At 36.4% G+C, this 21,067-nt stretch overlaps 2 protein-coding genes across 2 annotated transcripts; both read left to right on the forward strand.

Annotated features, from left to right (window-relative positions):
• The first annotated feature begins 1,183 nt into the window (after positions 1-1,183).
• LOC132613629 (CDP-diacylglycerol--glycerol-3-phosphate 3-phosphatidyltransferase 2-like) lies at positions 1,184-14,501 on the forward strand. Its single transcript, XM_060327735.1, has 7 exons — positions 1,184-1,785; positions 11,857-11,954; positions 12,057-12,107; positions 12,269-12,382; positions 13,765-13,821; positions 13,907-13,992; positions 14,091-14,501. The coding sequence occupies exons 1-7, from the start codon at positions 1,362-1,364 to the stop codon at positions 14,209-14,211; spliced, it is 951 nt and encodes a 316-aa protein (XP_060183718.1). The 5' UTR covers positions 1,184-1,361; the 3' UTR covers positions 14,212-14,501.
• A 2,939-nt stretch (positions 14,502-17,440) lies between these two features.
• On the forward strand, positions 17,441-19,284 carry LOC132613003 (F-box protein At2g35280-like). Its single transcript, XM_060327066.1, has 3 exons — positions 17,441-17,592; positions 17,698-17,881; positions 18,778-19,284. The coding sequence occupies exons 1-3, from the start codon at positions 17,441-17,443 to the stop codon at positions 19,198-19,200; spliced, it is 759 nt and encodes a 252-aa protein (XP_060183049.1). The 3' UTR covers positions 19,201-19,284.
• The last annotated feature ends 1,783 nt before the right edge of the window (positions 19,285-21,067 follow it).

Raw genomic sequence — 21,067 nt, forward strand, 5'->3', positions numbered from 1 at the left:
AGCAACGAATAACACTTAGAGACTAGGCGAAGCAATAACGAATAATTGAAATACTTGAATTAAAGGGGAGATAAAATCTGATTCAATCTCTTAAAGCGTTAAACATATTGCTAGAGTGATGAAGTGAATGCTCATAAACAATCGTAAATTCATAGTGAACAACATCAAGTAAAATTTTATTCAGGTGTGAAATTCAATGGGATACAAATCAAGGATTCAGGGGGTACATATAGGTTTGACCCAGCTAACTAACTCCCTAACCCTATACACGTACTAGCAGTTATTTGCGTGAAGATCATGGACTGATCCCTTGAATATATGGATGAGGGATTATCCTCAACTGCCGTCTTCCGGACGCATATGATGACTATTTAACTCGTGATGCGTTGTGTATGCAAGGCACAAATTACCCTGAAGCTCGTTCACATGTCACTCCAACTCTTCAGGCGTAGTTCTCAAACCCCTCTATATGTCTTGATATTACCCTTTTCTGCCACGTGTATCTATCTAACAGCTCGGAGCATTTTGACCAATATATTACCCATAAATTAGGAGTAAAAAATATTTTAAACTTGCTCTTGCATCTAACTCTAAGTGGTTGCACTATACCAAAATATCACGATGTATAAATTTGTGCATCTCTACACAATTTTTATCATTTACATTATCTAAGGATTTGGCCTAACGAGAACCACAATGTGAGTTTCAGCAAATACAAAAAATATGATTTTCTATTTTTTCTAAATTTTGGTGGATAATAGCATGCAAATTGGTTTGAACACTAATGCTGTTAAAGAAAAACAAATATATTACTTCCGCTGTCTCAATTTATGTGGCGCAGTACGAATTTAGAGAGTCGAACAGTTTAATTTTTTACTGCGAATTCGTCCATGAATCTTTAAGTTTATTGAAATAAAAAAAATAGTTGATAACTATGTAAAAAGTACTATAAGTCACAATAATTAATAATTCAATTTTAAAAAAAAATTACAGTCAAAGAAAGATTTATTTGAATCTCAAAATTTGAAAAGTACCACACAAATTTAAATTAAGGAAAAAGGAGTACATTTTAGATCAAAATTTGTTGTAATTTAGTATTTCACGAAAAGAGGGTATAGAAATGAGTAATAGACAAATTTTGGAGGTATCCTTTTTGTTAGAAATATCAGTGGAAAAGCAGAGGTGCTGAAGCAGGATATCCCCTCAGTCCTGTCCCCACCCCATTCCTCAATTCGATGTTTAGTTTAGATGTTGTTATTGACATCCCAACGTTTTAACTTTACTGCTAGAAAAAGCCTTATTCTCCTGTCACCTACTAACTAGTAACCTAAGCAGCTGTATTGCGTACGTATTACAACAACATGCCTTGTGCTACACTCAAACTGAACGCTATTTCCTCTATTTATTATTCTCACAACAGAAAGCCCTACAAATTGTTCCGCTCTTTTACCTCTTTCACCGGTACCACCACCACCACCTCTAACTCCACCGCCGTTAGTGTCTCCACTCACAGGCGCCGCCGCTGTTGGTGGTGGAGGACATCTGTTCCGGTGTCCGGTGATTTCCGTAAGGGAGGATATGCTAATTTTGGTGTGAGAAGTATTTCTTCTTCTTCTACTACTAATACTACTCAGATGGGACTCACACCTGATCACAAAGAGGATGATCTCCGCCGTGAAAAACAATCTCTGTCGCAATCGCCACCGTCAAAGTCGGAGAAGTTGCTGACGTTGCCCACGATTTTAACAATTGGGCGCGTGGCTGCTGTTCCGCTACTTGTAAGCAGTAAGTAACAATTGATCTGATATTTGAGGTTGATCCCTTTGTTACTCATGTTTTGCCTAACCTAATTGACTAATGTATGCTCCCTGATGACCCCACTTGTGGATTACACTGGGTATGTTGGTTGTTGTTTGATGACCTCTAAGTTTCGTTATGTGAGAATGATATTGAGCGACAAAATTATCTCAGTATTATCGTGATTTGCTAGTCCCTCGAAAATCATGAATTGTGTTCATGTCGGGAAAAAATGCAGTAGTAATTTTGGAATAAATATTCGAAGTTTACTGTAGTACGGTTGCACACCGTCTATGTCACTGAGGAGCCCTACCCCTTTGCAAATTTTGGTTTAGGTTCAGTGGCAGGTACTCTCTTCGTCCCAATTTAAGGGTTTTAGTTTGACTGGGCACGGAGTTTAAGAAATAAAGGGAGAATTTTGAATCTTGTGGTCTTAAATTAAAGATGTGTTTAGTCCTTTAAATCTTGTGGTCTTAAACCTGCCATGTAGGAGGTTGGAATTGGAAAACTTACTAAATATAGAAAGAGACATTCTTTTTTGGGACAAACCTAAAAGGAAAATAAGACACTTAAATTGAAACAGAGGGAGTAAGTTGGAATAAATATTTGAAGTTGCCGTCGCACACCGTCTAAGACTCTAGAAGCTTACCCCTTTGTAAATTTTGATTCAAGTTCAGTAGCAAATAGCAAACTCCATCGGCTTCCACAAATTGATGATATCTATGCACTAGGTAATGCAGATGCGTCCTTTGGAGGACTTAATTTCCAATCAACTGTACGATTGGTTATTGAGGCTAACAACAACAACAACATACACAGTGTAGTCTCACAAAGTGAGGTCTGGGGAGGGTAGGATGTACGCAGACCTTACTCCTACCTTTGATTGTTCAGGCTAATATAGCAATTTGTTGTCCAATAAAAGTTGACAATTATATGTAAGTAGCTAATGCATTGTGTTATTCTTGGATTTTATAATAGTTTAGGAGAACAAGACATTAGATAAGGAGGGCTTATATAGAAGAGGGTATAGTAAAATTAGAAGTGAGATGCTGAAACTGAATCAAGTCATAAATCATCATAACAAAATATAAAACTAGTAGTAATCTTAGCAGGATTCCCAAAACACATTTTTATAACCATGGTGTTCGACCAGCTCGTGTGCACCTCAACTATTTTCATGGGGTACCTGCTAGCGCACTTCGACTAATTCTTCCATGGGTACCTGCTACCTCCCACAGCATAGGTGCGGGATAACCTTGTTCACGAGGGCTTGGACAAATACGAAGAAGCCATCTAGTGTTTTTGCCTCCACTCGGATTTGAACCTGTGACTTCAAGGTTCTCATGCCACTTCATTGACCATTAGGCCACACCCTTGGATGTGAATTTTCAAACATTCTTACCACCAAGCACGCACTACTCTTTACATATACAGGGCAATTAAAACATATTCTCAAACTATTCATGACCAATCAAAATCAATTCACATGCTTGTTTAGCGAAAACAACTGTCAGAGGTTTAGTTCTCCACTTACCTCAGCTTGGAGCTATGTGCCCCTTCTACAAGGCTCAGACTGTCAAATGTTTTCAATCTACCCACAATATATCTCATTTCCCAAAGGTTTCGGTGAAAGTCAAAGTCAACCCTCGGTCAAGCCCATAAGCCTATTCAAATTCTATGGTTATCCATAACTTTCAGTCCCTCCTTCATTTACTAGCCATTAGCTCCATTAGACTAGACTTAACCTAATACTTCTCTATTTTGGAGTTAAGGATAAACCGGTGAATTTCTATGTTTAAATCTTTAATCTCAAGGCAAATACAATACATAGATATGTATACAATCTTGAGTATATGAACCCAATCAATCCTAGTAGAGTATCACCTCTTCCAAATGCTAATATCACTATTTAAAGTCAGCCCCATTAATATCATATCTCAACCCCACCGGAACTTGTTGCTGTTGGGAGGTGGCAAGTACCTCGTGGAATTAATTGAGATGCGCACATGCTAGCCTGGACACTACGGTTATTAAAAAACTTCCAACTATAATTTTACATAATGTTAATTAAATAAAAATAAGAAAAAATATCCATACCTTACTATAAAAATAATTCTTTTATAGTCTGACCTTGATTTTTCTCTCCTCCTTCTCTTTCCCCTTCCTCTCTATTTCTGGTTTCATGTTAGAAAGCTTCTGCTTCTGCTTTATGTTCAATAAAGCTTAAGTCTGAATAACCCTTTAAATCCCCTTTACAAATGGTTTCTTATTTGGTGGTGTCCAGCCCACAATTTCCTGATTCTTTTTGGGCTAATGACGATTGCGTCCCCTCTTAGTTTGGGTTATTAGAGCTTGTTCACAGAATTTTTCAGGAATCGGCGATATTCCAGTAAAAAACGTTTATAACTTGAATATCACTAACTCTCTCCTAAAGCTCCTTAGTCCTTATATTGCGCATGAGGTCTGATTGCTTGGCATAACCTGCATAAGAAGATGGTTCTCTCTCTGCAACAGAGGCCTCCAGTGTGAAAGGGAGCCTTAGGATGCTGGTCACCTATTTCCACACTGCAAGTATGTTTCTCCACTACTTTAGCTGAAATGAGCCATGCCAAAGGACTCAACAGAATTACAACACTGCTGGAGCTGAAGAGAATTGGACAAAGTAGTAGATATTTTGTCTAGCCTAGAATTTTGCTACATATCCCTGTAAATTTGGCCCTCACAGCCTTTTGTGATTAACGGGAAGCTTCTGTGTAGAGAGGAGGCAGTCTTTCCTTATCTTTCAGTATGGATCCCTAGTGTATCGAGAAAGGTGTGTTTGTTTACATGGTTAGCAACAAGGGGGGCAATTCTAACAGCTGAAAATTTGAGGAAGAGGAGAATTACATGTGTAAGGTGGTGCTTCATGCGTAAATGCTCGGGGGAAGGTGTAAGTCATCTTCTAATTCACAACTAGATTGCATCTCGATGGTGGGGAGAGGTTATGGGTGGTTTGGCCTACAGTAGGTGATGCCAGGAATGGTTAAAGAAGCAAACATTTAGTTTGACTTGGAAAAAAAGGAGAAGAAGACGTAGGGCTTGGGATGTCGCTCCACTTGCATTTATGTGGATTATCTGGAGAGAGAGAAATAGGAGAGCTTTGTACATTTAAGGAGTAGCCTCTTTTCCCTTACTCTGTTTTGGTGCACCCATGCAGGGGCGGACCCACTCTATTAGGAGGGGGCTCACGTGTCCCCCCTAACCTCGGGAATACCCTGTACATATATGGTGTATATACCTTAAAAAATGTATATGTATTTAAAATGACCCCTGAGAGAAATCCATTGCTTTGGTGCATTTGGTTTGTGTGGCCCTTAGGTCCTTATATGACACCTAGGTTCGAGTCTCGCTTGCAGCACCTTTATTTCTATTTTTGTTGAGTTTGTTTTGTTTCCGTTCTAAACCTATTTTCGTTTCTTCCAATTTTGAAGTTTATACTTTATGCTACTAATTTACCAATAACTTAGCATAATTATTAAGTTTTCAAAGAGTTGCACGCGAAACTTTCACATAACAAGTGACATATTTATATTAATGTAGTGGTCATTGGTGCCGCCTCTGCATCAAAATCCTGGGTCCACTTCTGCACCCATGAGTTACCCTTAAGCATAGATGATTGGTTGGCCTGCGATAATTTTTTGTGAGGTCTCTACTTTTTGGTATACTACTTGTATATGGGCTTTTATGCCCTTCGTTGATGGAATGTTATTACCTTATCAAAAAATACAAGTCTGTTACATCTCAAAATAAAATAAAAATAAGATAATAGCACTTAGGAAAGGAAACTAAGTCTTGTGGATGGCATAATTAACAATATAATCAGGCTAATATACAGGTGCGCTCTTTGTTAGCTTTGTGGTGTAAATGTGGTTGATACTCCTATAGCCTAACTTAATTCGTCGAATCATTAACTAACATATTGAGTTTTGTACGGTAAAACTAGCTACATACTGCAGCACCTCTTTTGTGCTGCTTTGTATCAATAAAATCTTACTTTTTTTATAACCACTAAAATCGTACTTTTCAAAAGAGTTAAGTTAAGAAAAGTCAAACTAGGTCTACAAAACGTTTAGGTCAAAGTTACAATGCGACGAGACCATTCACGTCTCTTGTATTAACACTTCAGTCTCATACACTAAAGTGTAATGGCTATTGAATTATTTTGACCATATTTTTCCCCAAGTACAGCTTCGCTTCTGAGTTGTTACACAACTTTTCCATTACGCAACAAAGCATAGCGTTAATAAAGTATATTGGCTATGGACTTGGAAGCATATAAGTCCACCTAGTTAGAGGATTTCTTGGTTTAACCTGATCTTTATCCAACCATAGTAGTGCATGTAAGTATGGGTTTGTGGGCACTTCCATTCCTTTATTGTTTTTTTCTACTTTCGTAGTTCTGTCTGATTTGGTATAGCTATATAAGTTCCTTTTGGGAAAATTTTACTAGACTTGGTCTTGTTAGGTCACAAGTCAATTGATCATTCAAGCCTCAGCCCCAAACTAGTTAGGCTAGCCATAAGAATTCTGTAATCAATTTCATCATGTTTAGCTCCTACTTGACCATAGATTTTTGGAAGCATTATTTCAAAATATTTTTTTTCTTGAAAACCAAATCTTCAAATCCCAAAATCTGCTTTAGACCTCTTTTTGACCCAAGATATAGCTAGCGTTTGGCCATAGATTCCATATTTTTTTTTTTTGGAAAACCTGATTTGGGTGAAGTTTCTCGAACTTTGGAGATGTGTTTGGCCATAACTTTTCAAAACATATTTCACAAAAAAAAATAAAAAAAAAATGAAACGCCACATATACCTAGAAGTTCTAAAAATTATCAAGAATGCCCAACTATACCAAACAAACATACTTGCTAACCTCAAATTATGTAGAACCTTCATTGTTATTATTATAACAACAACAACAACAACAACAACAACATACCAATTAAATCCCACTATGTGGGGTCTGGGGAGGAAGTGTACGCAGACCTTATCCCTACCTCTCGAAAGACCCTCGGCTCAAGAGAAAACATGGCGGAAAAAGGTCAGATAAGGACAAGCTGATCAAAGCAGTATGAAAAAACTAACAAAAGCGAAAAAAACCATGATAAAGCAATCTGAAAAGAAGGCAGTATCTACCATAGATAAATAAAGGGCAACCCGGTGCACTAAGCTCCCGCTATGCGTGGGGTCCGAGGAAGGGCCGGACCACAAGGGTCTATTGTACACAATAAATAAGATAATCAAAATATAAGAAACAACAGATAGTAGTAGGAATCGAAGGACAATAACCTATAGCGCAAAACTGCGTCTACTAGTACGAAGGGATAAGCGGGACTACCTTCTACCCTAGTCTCAGTCCTTCATAACCTCCTATCTAAGGTCATGTCCTTGGTAAGCTGGAACTGACTGGAGTGAAGTCGTAACAAGGTAGCCGTACTGGAAGGTGCGGCTGGATCTCCTCCTTTTCAGGGAGAGCTAATGCTTGTTGGGTATTTTGGGTCTTCTTTCCTTTCTCGACGGTGAAGTAAGACCAAGCTCATGAGCTTATTATCCTAGGTCGGAACAAGTTGATAGGACCCCTTTTGCGCCAAGTTCCATCTAATCATCTCCCCCCAATACTTCTTCAGCCTACCTCTACCTCTTCTGAAACCGTCTATAGCCAACCTTCAACACCTCCGCAGTGGGGCATCTGTGTCCCTCCTCTTCACATGCCCAAACCATCTCAGCCTCGCTTCCAGCATCTTGTCCTCTATCGATGCCACCCTCACTTTATACAAGATTTCTTCTAATCCTATCTCTCCTAGTGTGTCCACATATCCATCGTAGCATTCTCATTTTCGCAACTTTCATCTTCTGAACGTGAGAGTTCGTGACTGGTCAACACTCCGCCCCATACAATAAAGTCGGTCTCACCACCACTTTATAGAACTTGCCTTTAAGTTTTAGTGGCACCTTCTTATCACACAATACTCCTGAAGCGAGCTTCCATTTCATCCACCCTACACCAATACGATGTGTGATATCATCATCAATATCCCCATTTCCTTGTACAATAGACCCCAAATGCTTGTAACTTCCTTTCTTTTGGATTGGTTGGGTACCAAGCTTCACTTCCATGTCAGGCTTATGTGGCGCATAACTGAACTTGCACTCTAAGTAATCTGTCTTGGATCTACTCAACTTGAACCCTTTAAACTCCAGAGTTTGTCTCCAATCCTCCAGCTTAGCATTGACTCCGCTGCGAGTCTCGTTAATCAAAATTATGTCATCCGGAAATAACATACTCCATGACACCTTACCTTGAATTTACCGCGTCAAATCATCCATCACCAAGGCAAATAAAAATAGGCTAAGAGCTAATCCGTAGTGCAACCCCATCACAACTGGGAAGTGCTCTGAGTCTCTGCCCACTTTCCTTACCCTGATCTTGGCTTGCTCATACATAGCCTTGATCGCCCTAATATACGCCACATGTACACCTCTAGCCTCCAAGCATCTCCACAGAACCTCCCTTGACACTTTGTCATAAGCTTTTTCTAGGCCGATGAATACCATGTGTAAATCCCTCTTTCGCTCCCTATACTGCTTACCAATCTCCTTACAAGGTGAATGGCTACTGTAGTCAAACGCCCCGGCATGAAACTGAACTGGTTCTCTGAAATAGACACGCCTCTCCTCACCCTCATCTCCACCACCCTTTCCTACCCTTCCATAGTGTGACGTAGCAACTTGATACCTCTATAGTTGTTGCAACTCTGAATGTCGCCCTTGTTCTTGTAAAAAGGGATCATTGTACTCCATCTCCACCCCTCGGGCATCTTTGCCGCCTTAAAAATTACATGAAACAACCCAGTCAGCCACTCCAAACCTGCCCTTCCTGTACTTATTCAAAATTCCCCAAGGATCTCGTCAGGCCCGGTCGCTCTTCCCCAGCGCATCCTACGAACAATACCCTTAACCTCCTCAACCTTTATACTCCTACAATACCCAAATTCACGATGCCTCTCAGAGTACTCCAGATCTCCCAACACAATGTCTCTGTCACCTTCTTCGTTCAAGAGTTTATGGAAGTATGACTGCCATCTCCGTTTAATGAGAACTTCCTCCACCTAAATTTTGTCATCCTCGTCCTTGATGCATTTCACTTGATCCGGATGACGTGCCTTCCTCTCCCTCGCCTTGGCTAGCCTGAACAACTTCTTATCCCAGCCTTTGTCCTCTAGTTTCCCATATAGGCCTTCATTGTCATTATTACAGACCATAATCCTATATACAGATAAGTTTGGCACAAAATTAATTTTCTTATAATGAACTAGATAATACATTATCTAAAATCATAACAAGATATTTTAATAACAACAGCTACTAACACAATTACTAGCTACTACAATTCGTCAAGTTACAATTATCTCCAAAGATAAGTATAGCCCAAATGGGAAATGGTGTACAAATGAGGTGACAAATACCTATGGTGTGTGGGTGTGGGGGGGGGGGGGGGGGTATGGAGGACCATTAGAGCTTTCTGGTGGGCTCTGAAGGCAAATGTTAACTACAAGGTGGGTAGGGGTGACAAGATTCTTTTCTGGAAGGAAAATTGGAGTGGACAGGGGACATTACAACTACTGTTTCCTAGCTTATTTTCTATAAGCACAAATCCAGATAGTACAATAGAGGAGATGTGGTCTCCCCAAGGCTGGAATTTAATTTTCAGAAGACTTCTAAATGATTGGGAAATAGCATGGGTAGCAGAACTACTGACAGTAATTGGTGGATTTCAAGGAACTAATTTTGAGCCAGATAAATGACGTGGAAGCATAATCAAGATGGACTGTTCTCTGTGAACAGATTGTACAACAAGGGTTTGACTAAAATTTCAGAGAGGACACCAGGACCTTGGAAATCCATTTGGAAGAGTGTGGCACCAACTAAGGTGAAGTGTTTCAGCTGGTTGGTAGCTTGGAGAGCCTGCTTGACTCATGAAGCACTGCAAAAAAGAGGAATAAACATTGCTTCAAGATGCACATTATGCAAGGAGGCCTTGGAGACAAACAATCACCTTTTCTTCATTGTAAAGTTACGGCACAAGTCTGGGCATTGTTCATTAATTTGGCTAAGGTGAACAGGACTATGCCAGTGCAGACCTTCTAAGCTGTTGGATAAGAAGGGGAGGGAGCAAGAGTTAGAAGATTTGGTGGAAAATAGTTCCTGCCGGCATCTGGTGGAACATTTGGAAGGAAAGAAACGACAGAATTTTTAAGGCAGAGAAAGTTCATTACAGAAGATCCAATTGAAGGTCTTTACTTCATTAAGTTTTTGGTGTAAAGAACAATATGTAGAAGAGGAAGTTCAGTTAGTGGACTTTTTAGGATTACTGTAAGTATTTCTCTTTCAGTAAAGTGTAAATTTTTTGAGGTGGCCAGGCAGCCAGCATACCCTTAATGCTGAGGAATACAAAGTTACCAGTTTCAAAAAAAAAAATTATCTCCAAAGATCCATCTGTGCAAGAAAAAAAAAAGCAATTGTCCTAACTGGCTATTCTTTAATATAATCTTCTCACATTGTACGGACAATCTCCACACTGAGCATGCATTTTCAGATCAAATGACTGACAAGATGAACGCAAGATTATACATGAAAAGATATACAAAAGACAAAAGGTATACATCACTAAAGATGATCAAGAATTAAGGAGCTATTAAAAAAATTAAAACTGCATATTCATAGTAGATAGCAAATTTTAATCTGACTTTCCCTGGAAACTCATTCATTAAAGAGAAAGTTATATAACACATAGGAAGTCATTACGCAAATTACAGTCATGTCTACACCACAACAAAGTATAACTAAAATAATTAGAGAATAAAGAATTAAGGAGCATTTCACTGAGCTCTCTTTCGGTTTATAGAGAAGAGGTGCCTTTAATGGGGAGAAAAGGGTAGATAGGGAGTAGTTGGGGTCATAAATGGGGGACTGATTTTTACAAAATACAAATTTTTGGGGTAAGTTTAAAATTTTAAAAAGGGCCAACGGTTGTATCTTGGGCCAAAAAATAGTTTTGGAGCAGATTTTGGGATTTGGTTTTCAAAATCTCCAACAATTTTAAGGCCAAACAGATATTCGAAAAAATATTTTGAGAAACTGCATCCAAAATCTATGGCCAAACAGGAGCATAACCGTTGGCCTATTTTAAAATTTTGAACTTGCCGTATTTTATAAAAAAGCCCTCATCTATTTTCGATCCCAACTAATCCCTCTCTACCCTTTTCTCCATTAAAAGCATATCTTCTCTATAAATGAACAAATTGTAGTAGCTAGTAATTGTGTTACTAGCAGTTTCTATTAAAATGTCGTGTTATGATTTTAGGATAATGTATTATCTAGTTCATTATAAAAATGATAATTTTGTGCAAACTTATCTGTAAATAGAATTATGGTTTCTGATAATGATAAGGAACGGTAACAATGAAGGTTCTGCTTAATTTGGAATTAGCATGTGTGTTTGTTTAGTATGGTTGGGTAATTTTGATAGTTTTTAGAATTTATGGCCTATGGGTATAAGTCATGTTTCACTATGTTTAGTCACTTCAATAAAAGATCCAGTCATAGTTAAGACGTTTTATATGCTGACCATCAACCTATCACAAGCCTCCTCTGTATCTGTGTTTAGGACTGGTTACGCGTGAAGCTAATATAGGTGTGAGTTCCATAGGTCAAAGGTGACAGTGGCAATATAGTGTGTCTAGTGGCTTCATGCATCAGTAGCTCATTGGAATGTTTACTGATGGACAATCCCTTGCACAAGTTCTTTGTGTTATCTGGTCATCTTGCAAATGTTGATCAAATGGAAAATCTGTTTATCTTTTTCTGAAGAAAGGCAATAAAAATATAAGTTCTGTTTTAATTGTGCTTAGGATTCTTTGATTTATGGCAGAACCTCAGCCGGATACGTGATTTTATATGTTGTTTGGAAATGGTAATCTGTTTAAAGAAAACTGATCTTGTATTCTGGATAATCTAGCATTCTATGTTGATAGCTGGTGGGGGCCAACTGCTACAACGGCTGTATTTATTGCAGCAGCAGTTACGGACTGGCTTGACGGATACCTTGCTCGCAAGGTTCTCATTTCTGCTATTTTGAATTACATATTATCGTCTCTTCTGGAATTCTTATATTCCATATTTGCAATATCACAATTTTAGATGGTTTGACATGGCCAGATGAACTTGGGAACTGCCTTTGGTGCGTTTTTAGATCCAGTGGCTGACAAGGTATTCTCCATCGTTCTGTTTCAATTTCATCATGCTTATTGCCTGCTATTTTGGTTAGTGTACTAGCAAAATTGTCGGTGATAAGCATGAGATGTGGGGAATATTTGCTTCTAAGTATGATGTTTGAATTTTTGATAAAACTGTCTGCTCAACTGCAACAGCTGATGGTTGCTGCTACCTTGGTCTTGTTGTGCACCAAACCTTTGGAATCCAGTGTGTTTGGACAGTTGCCATGGCTATTAACTGTCCCTTCAATTGCCATAATAGGCAGGGAGGTGAGTAATAAGCTGTAGAAGCCCCTGTAATAGTATTTCCTTTAACCTACTTTAGTTACTTTCGGTTAGTTTTATGATACTTTATAGTCACTAGATTAGAATTGCATGACTTCAGATTGACATAAATTTCTTTCACAATGGACTTGCATCTTTCACTTCTAGCGTTTAAATAAAGATTTGGGAAAATAAGTTCTTTATGATTCATTGTTTTCTTTTTCTTTTTTTTTTTTTTTTTTTTTTAAACGTTTCGAAGTAAGTCGCTATATTCCTGCCTGTTAAATTTAAGATATACAAGCCTTTTGTAAAGTAGAAAATGTGAGTGTTCCTCTGAAGAATTTTGATATCATTAGCACTCTACATGACCTCTCTGCGGAAATTTAAGTAGAAATTTAGTTAAAAAAAAAAATGGGGTTTTTGGTGCCGAAGAGGAACTGATTTTTGTGCCCCCCTGCCAAATGCCAATCTCTTATATTTCCACTGGTAAAAAAGTGGAAGGCTTTTTTTTTTTTTTTTTGAAATTATAAAGCGGAAGATTTATGATTTATTCGTGAGAAAAGAATAAAAATTGTAGCATCGTTTTTGATATATCTAGGTTATTGCTTGCACATTGGAATCGACTTTTTTTTTAACCGTTTGTCAATTTGACTAGCCTTGTTAGTAGTCCCTCTATACTGTTGTATATCATGGTTTTTGCTGGAAAGTAAGTTTTAAGATGATAATTGGTCTTATATGTCATATTAGTGATAGTGGAAGAATATATATAAAAATAATCGTTGAAAAGTTAGGTTGATAGAAAAGCATTAAATCAGATTTTAAAACTTAAACATATTTATGAATTTAAATTTTGGAGAATTGCGAATGTTTTATAAAAATCCCAAGATGGGAAGTATTAGAAGCTGAAACAAAAGGAGTACTATTTTTAGCTAAAGTGATGTTGTAGCCTTAAATGGAAATGAAGTTTAGAACTGTTCATGTTCTGGTAAGTCATCAATGGAATATGGTGCAAATTCTATTGTATATTTTCACAAACTTCATTAACACTTCAGTTGAAATGTTCACCAATACCTTGCCATTTGAATTTTAGGTCAACAGTATTTTTTTTCCTTAGCACACACTTCTGTTACTTTGGTGATATGCCTTTTCAAATTTAACATGGAAGTTGCTTAACTCAATGGATGATATGCTAAACAAATGTTCCAATTGGGGATACGTTTTTGTTTTTTTCCTTCTATATATGTATCTTGTGCCTCTAAAAGCTCTTTGCGTCTTACTGACTAAAACAATCTTTGCATCTTCGGTTTGTCAGATTTGGTGGATAATTGGTGAATAATGGTTTTCAACTCATTTTGCAATATTTTTTTTTTTTTTTTGTTTGTTTGTAGATAACTATGTCTGCAGTTCGAGAATGGGCAGCTTCTCAGGGTGGTAAACTTTCAGAGGTTCAAGACCTACCTGCCATTGTATTTATAGAGAGTAATTCCTTCCTGCTTTGTGCATTGCATTTGTAACTGCTAAAATTTTCAGGCTGTAGCTGTGAATAACCTGGGGAAGTGGAAAACAGCCACTCAGATGATTGCATTGACCATCCTCCTGCTAACCAGAGACAGCAGGTAACTTTTGCTTTCAGTTTCCTGTATGAGTTTGGAGGAACAAGAAATTCTGATAGAAATCTAATAATGCTTTGACCATGTAATTGTTTTCTGTTTAGTTTATCTGGGGCTGTCACTCTTGTGGGTTCCGGTGTGATCTTGCTATATATATCAGCGTGGCTTGCTGTATGGTCCCTGGTCGTGTATATGAGAAAGATATGGAAAGTGTTATTGATGTAGAAATCATTTTCATCAACTACATATTGGCTCATGCTTCTTGCTGTTGAGTGGTGGATCACCCACAAGCTATACATACTGATGACCGGTGCAAGGGAAAGCTGTCTTCCTGATGCAGGCTGTGTTCAATGTTTGGTTTTCCTTTACATTCTTTAATTTGATTCTTTTAGCCGAGAGATAATGAAGTCTCTCAACAGGAAATAGGATCATTCGACATGGGATCTGCAACATGTAATCTGGATTCTAACTGGAAAATTCATAGTATTATGCAGTAAAGAACTTATTATTGTGTTTGGGTCGGGTTGCACAAGCTTTTATGTTTTTAGTTCGTCTGTTATTCAGCATTGAAAATCTGGTAAAGCATTGAGAATCTGGTAAACCACAGTAAAATTTGTTCAACTACACGACGTACAATCATTCGCTGCAAGGTATTCGTTGTAAAAATAGTTTGGGTGTTGTCATATTTTTGGAAAGGTCATCCAAAATGCTATAGATACTCTTTACCTGTTCATTTCTGCCTCTTTGTTCTCTTTCTCAAATTTGGGAGTGAAGAGACCGCCGCTCTACTCATTGACACAGACATGCAGCACGTATTGAGCGAGCTAGTAATTTGCCATGTTAACTGCGTATGTTATCATCCATGTTGAATTTCATAGCTCAGTTTTACGCGATTCCTGAGAGTAGTTTTGGGGACAGTTGGAGCCATGTTGTGTATAGCCTTTTATTTTTGAAGAAAGAATAATGTAGGGTAAATAAGATAAAGAAGGATTTTTTTTTTTTTTTTTTTAAGAAGTAGAGGTTGCCTAAAAATTTCAGCGTCTTTCCAAGCTAAAGGTTCACCCTGTCTTCCATGTGGAGTGTCTAAAGACATGCCATCCAGGCATGAGTCGAAACTTTCGTTTAACACACTCTTATGTTTGGTTGTGCCGCAACGAAGAAACATGAGGACCTAAGCCAGATAAAAATGGTCCTTTATGTTTGAGGTACGTCTAACAATGAGGTACACACGTTGAATTTTATGATTATGATTATATTTGAAGACTTCAAATGCTTTATGTTTCTTTGATGACATGTTTCTTGAGTTAAAATTGTACATATGTGTCTTAAATATCTTGCGCTGTCCTATGTGTGAGAGAGAGTATATGCATATTGTATTGTACTTATGTCCCTTCTTGGAGATGTTGCATCTCTGTTGTGGTACGATGTGGTAACCCACTAGACTCTCCCTCACTATTCCAGTTCGATTGGTGAGCCCTATATTGTACTCGGGGGCCGGGGCGTCCTTTCTTTTATCGACTATTGTTACATTTTGGGTATAGCTAGGACTTTATCACCGAAATTCTTGTATTCCTCATGTTATAGTCTCCATAGACCTTGTGGGTGTAATTATGTCCTTTCTGCATTTCTGTTGAAGTCTCATATGACATGTAAGAATAACCATTTTTTCAGTTATAATAATATTTCGTTTTTGCAATTTATGCATTCTTGGAAATGTAAATGTCTCATGGTTCATAATCATGTATTATATTATAGTTAATTAGCAAGTAATGTTAAGTTGGTTCGCTCAGTGGTAAGTTGAAGGCATCGATGTTGGTTAGTCACTCCAGTTTTGAGGCATGATATTCTACTTATCCTTTTGTGCATTTTATGTTGTTAGATCTTTGGGTTTGATGAACCAGAAAATCATTGAAACTGATTGCACCTATGTTATTTAGCTTGGGACAACGTTAACTAATTTCGTGATATAGTCATGAACTCGTCCTATAAAATCATATCGTATGATAGATAAGGAACCAATAGCTATATCTTATCTTTATCAATTTCTACGAATTTCTATCTTATGCCACTCAAGTGACTAATTGTGTAGTCATTATCCTTTTATCACATTTTTTAAATGATGAAAAATGGATCTTTTCATGATCATATGGCTCAGTTTGTTAAGTCTTTCTTCAGTAGTACTTTATAGTGTAGGTTTACCAAGTCTCTATTAAGTCAACGCAATGTTCAGATCCAATTGTCTCCGTTACATAATTAAGGAGTCTTAAGACATTCATTGCATCCTCACCTTTAGGTAAGAACCTAGACTATACCTCATTGTTATATTATTCCAAAAGTAGCTAAAAATTTGTTTATTAGGGAAATCAGTTGCATTTGTTGATTTGAAAGAGGCCTTTAGAAACGTAATTAATTCAAATAATAAAAATATTTGATTGAGTGATTGAAACAATGAATAGAATAATTGACAATAATAGAAGAACTGAATAATAAAAAGGGAAAGTGATTCTTATTCGATTTCCTAGAAACAATGATAAAAATGGCTTGATGAACAAAGTTCGAATAATTGTGTTTTGGAGAGCATAGTAGAGAGTAATTAGTATTCATGCAAAAATAAGATGGAATACAATCAGGGGATAATGAGATTAATACAAGATAGACTCCATCAACTGACAACCCGACGCACGTTTCAACCTTTATTAGCATGGAGATCGTGAAATCCTAATAAGATCTGTTGTGATCCCTCAAACGAGGTGTCTCAGTTACACACGCTTCATTCTCACCAAGGCCAGACGCTTCTGAACAAATCATCTTAGCGCTTACTTACCCTAAGACGGCAGGTCGTATCTGGTTGTAAGCTTCGTTATATTTACTAGAACCTTGAACAAAAAGTGTTTGACTATCCCTCTCTTGACTCGCCACGTATTCAGTCAAATAGCCTTTTTCCGTGTCAATTTTTTACCAATACACTAGGTATACATTATGTCCCCTTCCTTTGGATAGGAGATACAAAACCTCTTTTTACTTTTCTTAATTAAACCAAAAATGTAAGGTATACGTTATGTTCTATAGAAACACGTATAATTAAAAAAAGTTTCTTAATTAATAATCCATTATTTTCATGATTCTTTCGAAATGGACAGATTGTTTCAATTTAAGTACTGCATGGAAAGAAACGTAGTCGTCCAAGTATGCATAGGAAAAGAGTGGACAAGCGGTGCTAATTACTGTTTTAAAATTTTCGTCACCATATGATCACAACGGAAAAGTTCAAGAGATTAAACGGTACAATATATATATTTTTTCTTTTCTTTGTGTTCTTTTGTCTATAACCGAATCCTACCCAAACAAAGAAATTGAGCTACTATAAAAATTTGGTGGGAGTCCTTTTTTTCTAAAAAAATAAAATAAAAAATAATTAACCATCATAATGGCGCTGTCATTCATCTGAACAATAATGATGAAAAGAAGAAGAATAAATTATAACAAAAAATTAAAAAATAATGTTCTCAATTCCTCCATCACATCTCTTCCGAATGAGTTGCTCTCTGAAGTTGTTGCAAGGGTTGCTTCCTCTTCTTTTATGGATTATATCAATGCCAAGCTTAGGTTTGTATTTCTTCATATTATTGATGCATGCATGTTGCATTATATCTTTTTATTTTCTTATTAATTTATAATTTGTTTTGACGTATATGCATTGATTTGTTTTAGTTGTAAAATCTTCAATGGAGTTTCGGACGATCGATATGTTTATCGTCACATATCATTAGAGGAATTCCCAACAGGAGGATCTTCATGGAAGAGAGACAATGAAGAGAGAGAAAATAAACTTTCTTTGTTCATGAGGACATGTGGGGAGTGCGGGAATGCAGAAGCCTTATACCAAAAAGGCGTGGTAAGTATTCTCTTCATATTATCTCTCTCAATTTAGTGTCATTTTTTTTTTAGTTTAATCTCTTTAAATAAGAATTTCTAATTAGTTTTTAATTTTGTTTTATCATGAGATGATTTATAATTATACAAATAATGTCTATGACTTATTTAAGATTAAGTTTAAAAAGAATTCTTTCTTTCTTAGACTAAGATTTTTCTTTCTTTACACTATGTGTCCAGTCAAACACTGATACATAAATTGAGACGGAAATAATAATTCATTCAAGTTCTTTTAATTTCTTTGGTCCAATAGTCATGGTGAATGAATGCTTGTATTTTTACGTTGAGTTTCGCATGGCACATATGGTTCGTCTCCTAGTGAAAAAAGAAAACAGACCGAGCCAGAGAGGGATAAAATTGTTACCTGACTTGTAAGAAGTTGGTGCCGATGCATGCAAAGAAATTAAAATTAGAAGAGAAGTCATGATCTAATTCCTCTTTTTTCTTTATATCCAGAGTAGATCAGAATTTAACATGCAAAACTGCCGTGTACTCAAGTTCATGACATTATTGTACTAATTTTTCCTGCTCCATTTATTTGCGAAGGGAAAAAAAGTATATGCACTGCACCCAAGAAGTTTCATACTCGTTGTGCCTTACAGTCATCTCCTTAAATTCGATTTCCAATTAAAAGGGCTTTTTAGTTATAAAATACATATTTATCTTAAATTAGTTGTATGAGACTCCTTTCTGTGAAACAAAAACTGGACTTAAAATTTGTGGACCCAAAAGGGTAAGATGTGAAACCAAAGGAGCCTCACACAACTAGTGCCGATATACATTATTGTGATAACATATATATTCTTCTTTTGAATATTTTTAAGTATATATATAAAAAAAAAAAATCGGTCATTTCAGGTTGATTTCTTTAGGAAAGAAAGGCCAGAATATGCAATGAAATATCTTGTCAAAGCTGCAGAGACAGGACACCTTGGAGCACAATACATAATAAGTCTAATACAAGTCATCATGGGAGATGAAGAATTAAAGCAAAAGGCCATTGCTTCAATTGGCACAATGAAAGCAACCAAGCCATTGAGGAGAGCGTTAGGAGAGTGCAGAAAAAACTTGGCTCACATATTGAGAAGTATTTGGGTACTTAATCCTATGGTTTTAGGACAAAATCCACCTTGTTGCTCACTTCATTATAAGCGCTCTTACAAGAATAAGTGGCGTCAATGGCCTTCTTTTGATGATGAAGACGATGATGATGCGGATTTTTGTTGTTATGCTTGTAGTTGTGATGAAGAAGTTGCACACCTCCTTAACATTCTGCCATAATAGTAGTGGTATTTTTTATATAAATATCTTTCCTTTACATTTACCAAATGTACGGCTCATTGAAATATATCTCTAATTAAAGTTGTTTTATTCATGTAAGTGGAGATATAATTGACTGATTGGCTCACAACATAGAGGTTTTCTCATTATAAATGGAAAAAAAGAAAGAATTTATATGTGATTCCAGTGAAATGTCAAAAGAAGCAGGGACGTTCAATGAATATTGGAGAAACAAAAAATTAGATTGGACGGAAGAATTAGGTTGAAAGAAATGAGATAGAGATACCATTGTAACGTCAATGAATCGAGCTTAGAAGATTATAACAAAATAAAGAAATCGTAGAACATATATTTCCGTCCATACTACATTGTATTTTGTGGAGCTATTCAGAGGCAGGATTAATCTTAACCCTCTAAAGTTTAACTCATGCCTATTTTAATATTCTTTTTCTACTTTTTCCTTGCTCCATCGATTTTTTTTTTAAATTGCGTTTTTTTTTTCTTTCACTTTGCAATTTTCTACTTTATTTTAAAATTCTTGTTTTTTTCTTTCGAATTAGTACCCCTTCAATCATATATTATCTTTGAAAATCGTCAAGGTTCTTTAATGGGAAGAAAATATATGATTTATGAAATGAGAGAGAAAGAGAAAATAATAATAATAGGAATGTAAATGTAATCCTTACTTTTTTCGAAAAAAAAAGGTAGAATAAAAGAGATACTATTTACTATTTTGTTTAACTATACTACATTTGTTATAAAATATGCTAGTATTAAAATAATCCAAAAATTATGATATTAATATAAACCTTTGTTTATAAGAGGCCTACAATGTAAAATACATTTTTTTGCGCGGATTGCCCTTTAATTTTTGTCCTTCGTCTAATACCTCGAGATTTGGGGTTCAAACACCGGTTCAGTCAAAAAAAAAAAAAAAAAAAACTTCGCAAGCCAGAGCTTTGCAAAATTCTAGCTGAGTAAGAATTTTTTTTTCCTTAATGCAAACCTCTACCTTAAGGTAGAGTTTTGCCTTATACCTGAAGGCAAAACTCTGCCTTAAGGTAGAGTTTGCTTTATGCTTTTGAAGGCAACACTCTGCCTTAAGTAGAGTTTGCAGTCAAACTCTGCCTTAAGGTAAAGTTTGAGACTCTACCTGATAAGGTAAACTCTGCCTTGCTTTTTTTTTTTTTTTTTTTAAATTTTTGACTGAATGTGGGTTCGAACCCGAAAGCCAAGAGCTTTATGCGAAGGGCAAAAATTAAAGACCAGCAATTTGAGCGGAAAAAAATTAAAGACCACCCCCAAATAAGGCAATCGTGCAAATTGCCCTGTAAAATAAGTGTTTTTTTTTTTTTTTGCGTGGAGTGCCCTTCTAACGCGCCGGTCTTTAATATTTGCCCCTTGTTTATGCTGTCTTTAAGTTTTTCCCCTGCCGCGAGTTTTAATGAAAATTTTCTGATGAAATTACCCTTACCTCATTAAAACCCTTTCTATTTCGTTATTTTCAGTTTTTTTTTTGTCTTAGTTTCTTCTCTCTTTGTTCTCTCTTATCTGTACGAAAATTTAGGTACGAATTTGGATCTTTTGCTCGTTTCAATATTCGTAGTTGTTAATATTATTGTTTGTTGAATTGATTTTTTTGTCTTCGTAGTTATTTGTATTTAATTGATCCCTTTTGATTTTAAACTACCTTTTTACGTGTTTTGTCAAAATTTCTGTATGATTTTTTGACTGTTAGTTCGTTTTCTCATGTTATGTTGGTTTTTTGAATTTTGTATTATGTTGTTGCTATGTTTTTGTGGAATTTGATATGTGTTTTCTGTTTCTATGTGTTGAATCTTGTAAGTTTTACCTGTGAACACCATTT

Source organism: Lycium barbarum, chromosome 10 (genome assembly GCF_019175385.1).
Source record: "Lycium barbarum isolate Lr01 chromosome 10, ASM1917538v2, whole genome shotgun sequence".
In the NCBI taxonomy this organism is placed as follows: Eukaryota; Viridiplantae; Streptophyta; class Magnoliopsida; order Solanales; family Solanaceae; genus Lycium; species Lycium barbarum.